Below are 8,007 nucleotides of genomic sequence, written 5' to 3'. Positions count from 1 at the left end.
CCTACAAAGGGGCTATTAATTATCTGGGTGAGCCTTAAGGCCCACATTAATATGAAAGATACAAATAGACAGGAGCTTCTGGGGCCCAGCAATTGGTACCTGGGGACACTAACCCTGCTGCCAGCTGAACTGCTGAAGCAGCCCTGAGAGTTCCCTGCTCCCTCTACCCAATGCAGCAGTCTGGCAGTGCGGGCTTCTGCCTGGCTGTGACTTGCTGCCACCTGCAACAGCATGTTGTCCCAAGGCTGAACACCTACCAGACCCACATAGGGACTGTGGTGGGCTAGTAGGGGGTGCTTCTGCTCTGAGCCACTCACCTCACTGCACCCAACCACCTACCAGGCTCTGAGTGCCTCCCTGGAGTGCCTCACATGTGGCCAGCCCCCTTCCCGGAGCACACCCACAAGCCTGGAATTACTGATGCCACCACTGAGGGGATCTGGTCTGTTTTTGGCCCTGTTCCCCCTGGTGTACACAGGCCTAGTAAACCTAGAGGGTGCTTAACCCGCTGCAAAAACTTGGGGTGCTTCTTTTACCTGAAGCACTAAAAAGTAGCCTCCCTTAGTCAGCTGGACCAAGAGGGCACCATGGCATAACCCAGTCCCTCTCCCAGACAGGCCACCATGCTGTGAACAGTAGAGAACTGTATTGTTTAAAGAGGGAAGACTTGGGGAAGGGTACAGGTTAGAGAAAAATTAAAGAACAGCTCTAGAGCAAACAGTGTGGATAAGTAGCCATTGAGCACACATCTATAGCACAGTAAACTATATATCTAGGCAGGATTCAGTTAAGTTACCCACAAGTATCATCCAGAGGCTGATTGGACTTTCCTCTGGAGGCAGGCAGTTCATGGAGTCAGTGAGTTTCCAGAGAGATCTCCATATCTCTGTCTGGTTAGTTACTCACATGTTCCACACCAATGGCTCCTTCTCTCACTCTCAACCCACAGCCTGTCCCCCACCTGAGTCCCTTCACTTCTGACCCACAGGGCCAGGTAGGTGTTTGAGGGGTTTGTGGGGGTGGCTTGGTGGTGTGGGGTTTGTGGGTGGATTTTGGGGGGGGGGGCTGTGGGTGTGGGGAGGGCATATGGGTGCTGTTCAGGATGGGTGGGTCCCTTCTCGCCACAGGACCCAGCCCCTCTGCACAGCTCATGGACTGCTTCCCCCACAGTGCCACAGCATCTCAACAGAGGCCAAAGTACCCCAACAGGAGACACAACCCCCCCAACAGGGGCTACAGACCCTCCAACAGGGCCCAAAGTCCTTCATCAGGAGCCAAAAGCCCCCCAAAAGGTGCCACATGCCCCCCCACAGGGGCTATCACCCCCTCCCCACCATGACCCACATGCCTACTACCTGGACCCAGGCTCCACTCACTCCCCCAGCCCCCCAACCATTTCCCCACCTGGTCACAGCCCCTAATCACTGCCCCACCTAGCCACAGCATCTCCACACTCACCAGCTGCAGCAGCGGCCATTGGGGCCACTGGGGCCTCATGGCAAAGCCCCCCCCACACAGCAGGGGGCAGTGGGCAGCAGCGGGGATTGGCCCTGGCTGCCTAGCATGCACTGCTAGTGCTGCATCTCATGTGAGCGCAGCCCAGTTTGGCAGGGTGCTTCTTACTGTCTGGCAGCTGGGGGCCTCTGGAGTTGAGTGGCACTAGCCTGGGTGACAGCTGGAGCTGCCAGATAGAGTGTGGTGGTGCATCGCACCCTGCCAAGCCTTGCTGTCCCCTGCCATGTGTGGGGGCTCTTGTCACAAGGCTCCAAGTGGCCCCGATCACTGTTGCCGCTGCTGGTAAGCTCAGGCCATGTGTGGGGGGAAGGCTGGGGGGTGGAAGGCCGGGGCGGTGGGAAGCAACTGGGGAGCTGGGGTGAGTAGGGAAAACAAGGGGAGAGCAGGGGAAATGAGGGGAGAGTAGGGGACAGCGGGAGAGCAGGGAAAATGAGTGGCAAGGAGGGGAATGAGCAGGGAGCTGGAGACAAGTCCCTGGAGATGACCTGGAGCCATTCCTCTGCTTGTCTCCAGCCTCGGGGGGCAGGAGCTACAAATGGGGAGTTGGGGGAACAAACAGGGATGGGGGGAGTTATTGGGGGGCAGTAGGAATGAAAGGGGAGTTGGGGACACTAATGGGGAATTGGTGGAACAAACAGGGGTGCAGGGAATGAATGGAGGAGGGGGAAACAAATGGGGGCAGGGGCAAGGCGGAGCCCTCCCATGGTCCCTCCCCTCTCCAGCCTCCCCAACCCACTACTTACCTGCCATGAAGCTGGGTCCAGGTTCCTGCAGTCTGCATCGCTGCTTGACCCACACAAGCAGGCAGCGTGCTAGAGATGCTCTGGCTGGTTACTGAAAATCAGTGCCACTGATGCTCTGGCACTGACAATTTGCAGCATGGGGAACATTTTTTTTTTCCCTGCATGTGCTTCTTGCAGCATCTCAAAGGGATTTGAGATGCTGCACAAGGCATGCACGGGCTCATGTGGATGCGCCCTATTTGACTAAACCAGGAATGAGGAATGGATAGTGATGGGGCTCCTGAATCCCAGTAGTTAGGACATTCATCCAGCTTATGAAACATCCACTGCACAGTAAAGACAGGGAAGTATGTGCAGACTGGAAGAGAGCAAGGGAAAAGGAGTGTTGCTTAGATATAGTGGTGCTGCCATGGAAAAGGTCCTGGTCCTTATCCTTCCTTCCAACTAGGCAGAAGTTATCTACTGCAGTTTATTTACTTTATCCAAGAAATATTCAACTGATATACAGAATAGCCACTTCTCTGCTTCCCCTCTGCCTTCAAATATTTTCCCTATCCATCAAGCACTGATATGTTAAAGTTAATACAGCAGTTTAAAACACCACTGGATTTTTGGATGGATAGGGAATTAGAAGCTGGGTCTCCTACTCCCTTGGTAAGTGCCTTAATAATTAAGCTATTGGGACAAAAGGCAGAAAGGTCACACCCTTCCTCTTCCTTTTTTCTCCCATGTCAAACAGTCTTTAATCATGATTTTTCTCTTCCACCTTGGAGTTACACTGGATCCTTCTCTATATTCTCTGAAGGGTTGCACAGGGCAAGCTTAACTATGCTGTTGGCAATAGAATTGAAAACTTGCGTAATTCCCCAAAACATTACTTGTATGCCTGTAAAAGGCACTTAGGTGCATAAAAATATAGGAGTTGGACTCTTGAATTCTATCAAGCTCTGGTATAAATTCTATGATTATTGAGCAATGATACAGTAATCTATTCCACTGTCTTCCCTCGTGCAAAGGAGGTTTCATTGTGCAGCTCTCTGATTTCCCAGCCAAATCTTTTAACCACCATGTGGCGGGCCAGTAGGGGGCGCTCCTGCGTTGAGCCGCCCACCTCCCTGCGCCCGACCACCTTCCAGGCTCCGAGTGCCTCCCTGGGGTGCCTCCCGTCCGGCCAACCCCTTCCCTGGAGCACACCCGCTAGCCTGGGGTTCCCGCTGCCACCATCCAAGGCTCTGGACTCACTTCTGGCTCTGCGCACTTGGAAAACACAGACCTGATCGTCCAATGGGTCCTAGACCCAATACAAGCACTTGGGGCACTTCCCCAAGTCAGGGGCTTATTAGGAAGCCTCCCTTAGTCCACAGACCTAAGGGGCCTCCTTGGCATAATTTAGTCCCACCCCTCAATAAGTCTCTCACACCGGTCACAAAGGAGAACTTTATTGATTACAGGGGGTAGGGCGGAAACAGGGTAAAAGGTAGAGCAAAATCATAGAAATATTACAGGAATATCAAAGGAATCCATAGAGCAAACCAGGGTGGCTGAGGTAGCCGTTTAAACACGCATCTGAGTTACTGAAGCTAAATATCTAATCGGATCTCGAGTAGCTTACTCACACGCATCATCCAGAGGTGGTTGTTGTATCCTCTGGAGGCAGGGCACTCTTGGAGCATGAGGTGATGAGGAGAGAACCAGGTTCAGATTCACCTGGATGACCGCATGGCTAATGGCTGACTTCTTCTTGGACCAAGCCCTTAAATAACCTCTCTGACCTCAGCAGCCCGGTCCAATCGAAGCTGCCCATACTGGCTACAAAGCGACCAATCTCCCAAGCATCCCTGGCTACCTGGGCCCGCGCAGGGCCGGGTCTTTCCCCCCCTGCCCAGGTGACCAGAGCATCGCCTCCCAGGCACCAGGCTTTTGTCATGCAGACAAGGTGGGAGATCCCTGCCCTGAGGGATTCAACAGCAGCCTCCCAGGCTGGTGGAGACAGATCTCTGCAGAGGGGCACCCATGGTGGCATTTCTGCCACACACCAGACTACTGGTCAGATGATAACCAATGCACACTCCAGGGTTCCTTCTGAAGTTGTCCACTTTTGGCATCTAGAAGGAGGAGGTATTTGCAGGTACAATAAAAAGGCATCCTGGTGTTTCTGGAATTAGGAAGGAATTTCAGAGGAGGACAGCACTTTTGGGAGAAGGTCCTGAAATGGGAGCAGCCCAAAGACAACTATGGATAGGTGGGCAAAGGAGGAGAAAGAGAAACTAGACAAGAGGAGCCTGAGAAGCTTAAAAGAAAACAGCTAATGCTATGTTTCTTGACAGACTGCTGAGGGTTCAGAGAAGAAGTACTCTGAATAGTTTATTTCACTGGACCAGTGAAAGTTCGTTTGCTTTAAAAAGAGTGTCCTTCTATGCTGCTTGTGACATCAGGTGCCTTCCATCCCATCCTGTTCTCTAGGAGCTGAGTCAGAAGGTATCCTTGAGGGCCATCTACACATGTAGCTTACTGGTCAGTGGACTAATTTACTATGTAGTAAAGAGTCACTGTCTACATGTTCACCCCAATTAGGCTGCAGTAGATTAGTTTACTTCGGTGTAGAATAGCCCTGTCAGACACAGTAACTACGTGATAATGGAGTAAATTACTGTACTGAAACGTATGAGGAGAGGATGAAGTCAGGATTAGTTTACTCCAGGTCAATTTGTCAATTCATTTTACAAATTTCCCAATTAGTTTACTCCAGCTCAATTCAGTCATATTAATTGCATGTGTAGGCATACCAGAGTGGTCAGAGATAATCAGGGAGGTCAGGGCCCAAAAGTTGGATTTTGGAGTCCAGGAGCCGTGTTTCATCCTCCCTAGAAACTACCCCTGGACTGGCTTCATGGGGTACTCAGAGACACTGGACGTCCCAAGCAAGTGTTCCCTTGTGGGAATCTGTGACGTTGGACTAGTGTCCTAACTGCTTGGTTGCTGAGCCTAAATGATAAGAAGAATCTCTTCCCCTCTCCTGTTCTTTTTTCCATGACCTATGTGCAGCTGCACATATGTGCAGCCACATACATAGCCAGCCAGTGTGTAGCACACTACACATACTTAGTTCACATGTGCATTAATTGTAAGACTTACCTAAAATGAAAAGTACTCAGCGAATGTAAGGCATTAATAACCAATTACTCACAGAGCCCTATTTTTGGATGGCTTCTATTTCTCACATTAGAGGGGGATAATATTCCAATGTGTGAGAGAGAATAATACATGGATTTGGAATGGGGTTTCTCATTTTAGGGAATCGTCCTGGTAGATACCTTATGGAAAATGCTGTTTAGGTGGGCTTTGGTTTCTCATGTCTATGGATAGGGTCTATTATGGGAAATTCTGGGACTTTGAAATACTTATGCTCATTTAGAGGGTGAAAAAAATGCAATAGTTTGTTGGTATAGAGGTGTGCCATATTTAATTCAGCTTCTATGTGAGGATAAAGAACACCATTTCATTACCTGGATGGGAAGCTGAGGACACACAATTTTCTATAGCTGAAATAAGTTTTTTGTTGTTTCAAACTTGTGTAGAATTGCTTGTTACAGGTCATGCACTGGATGCCTTAACCTTCTGTCATTACTGTTCAAGTCTTTCCAGTTGAGTAGAGTAACATGTCATCATCCACTGTATACCACTTGTTTTGCAACAACACCCAGTGTTAAAAATCCATTTGTGGGTAGCTTGTCTAAAATGTGCTGCACTGATATGGCCTAAATTGTTCTGTACATAAATGAAAACCTGGGTCATATGGTACTCTACTTCTTGCACATAATTTGCAGTAAGCCTGGCTTCCTCCTCACTTATACTTTTAAGTTTTGGAAAAGAAACATAACAAAAACCCTGCATGCAAACTTACAAAAAATTGCACAATTTTGTTTTTACAGTGTTATGGTATGCACATGCCTAAATGTATGTGACAAAAACATAAAATCTACTAATAGGTACAATAGTTATTGTCATGCATTGTCTATCGATCTTCCTGAGAGTAGGCCCTAGTGTGATGGGGGCTATTTAACCCATAGTATGAAATACTGCCTTCCCTAAAGACCTGGCAAATGATATTGGCAAAAGTTGAATATAGGTTCACAGACCAGAAGTGCCTTACCCACACTCCCAGAGAGCCAAACTTTTAACCTGGTTGTCTGGCTATATTTATTAGAGAACAATACAACATTGCAACAAGGGCCACATTTATCATTAACATTGACTTCACCATTGCATAGATGTTAGCTGTAAAATCTAAAGAAGAATTAAAAAAAAATACATTCTACATTTGGCATTGAATACTGTAAGCATACATATGAAAATAGAGAAGTAAAAGCGAAATGCAAGGAAACCATTTAGAATGTCTCCATAAATTCTATAAGGAGGTATTATGTCTCCAGAAACCTCTGCAAAGTATTATTATTGGTTCTCTACCAGTTTGTAGTTGTAGAAGCATCATTCTACCCATGATATTTTTTGTTTCCTATCCAAACTCAGTTTTCTGCTCCATAATTTTTTCATGGCACTTTTCACCTCCTCATTTCTCAGGGTGTAGATCAATGGATTCAGCATGGGAACAATAATTGTATAGAAAACAGAGACCATCTTATCCTCTGAGAAGGTGATGGAAGGGCGTAGGTAGATGAACATACATGGTCCAAAAAATAGAACAACTACAACGATATGTGAGGCACAGGTGGAAAGGGCTTTGATACACCCTTCTGAAGAGTGAGTTCTCAGGGAAACTAAAATGACAACATAAGATACAAATAGGACAAGAAAACAAACAATAGAAATCATCCCACTATTGGCAACAACTAATATGCCAACAATGTGAACATCAGTGCAAGCCAGCTTCAGCAAAGGGTAAACATCACTGAAATAATGGTCGATCACATTAGGCCCGCAGAAGGGGAGCTGGAATGTAAGAAGAGTTTGTGTGATAGAATGAATAAATCCCCCCACCCATGATGCCACCACCATCCGGTTGCACACATGCTTGCTCATAATGGTAGTGTAATGGAGAGGTTTACAGATTGCAATGTAACGATCATAGGCCATCACTGTGAGTATGAATACCTCAGTGCAGCTAAGGAAATGCATTAAGAAGAGCTGTGCCATGCAGCCACTGAAGGAGATGACTTTCCTCTTCACAAGCATATCTGCAATCAGCTTTGGGGCTGTTATGGAAGAGTAGGAGAGGTCTAAAAAGGACAAGTAAACAAGAAAAAAATACATAGGAGAGTTCAGATTCTGACTGTTCTTTATAGTGACAATAATAAGGAGATTTCCAAACACAATGAGTATATAGAAGAACAGAAATAACACAAAAAAGACTTTCTCTAACTCCTGATCCTGAGAGAGTCCCAAAAGAATGAATTCAGACACATTATGTACATGCTCCATAAATCCACAATAGGTGAAGACAGAGAGGGCAAAGAATATTCACCTGCCAAAAACAAAATAAGAACATAAATGCTCAATGATACTGGTGAATAGTGATAATACTAGCAAGGTAAATGCCATAGGAAAAACAAAGTTTAATGTTCAGCTTAAATTAAAAATGTACATAAATATTACCTACTAAGGAAATCAATCATGTTAGATTTTTCAGAATTTGCCATATTCTTCACACACAAAAAAGAAGGCTGAATCATAAAAATATTGAATTTTAGCAGACATGTCCACCTCATCTGTGCTTGGCACTACTCAGTTA

At 46.9% G+C, this 8,007-nt stretch overlaps 1 protein-coding gene across 1 annotated transcript; it reads right to left on the bottom strand.

Annotated features, from left to right (window-relative positions):
* Positions 1-6,746: 6,746 nt before the first annotated feature.
* Positions 6,747-7,697, bottom strand: LOC102573540 (olfactory receptor 4S2-like). The gene has a single exon (XM_006278499.1). The coding sequence runs from the start codon at positions 7,695-7,697 to the stop codon at positions 6,747-6,749; it is 951 nt and encodes a 316-aa protein (XP_006278561.1).
* Between the last annotated feature and the right edge of the window lie 310 nt (positions 7,698-8,007).

The sequence above is a fragment of the Alligator mississippiensis genome, chromosome 2 (genome assembly GCF_030867095.1).
Source record: "Alligator mississippiensis isolate rAllMis1 chromosome 2, rAllMis1, whole genome shotgun sequence".
NCBI lineage: Eukaryota > Metazoa > Chordata > Crocodylia > Alligatoridae > Alligator > Alligator mississippiensis.
The sequence above is the reverse complement of the archived record's forward strand: the minus strand, read 5'-3'. Positions and strand labels throughout refer to the sequence as shown.

Coding starts and splice junctions, on each gene's coding strand:
- LOC102573540 (XM_006278499.1), bottom strand. CDS start 7,697: ATGGAGCATGTACATAATGTGTCTGAATTCATTCTTTTGGGACTCTCT.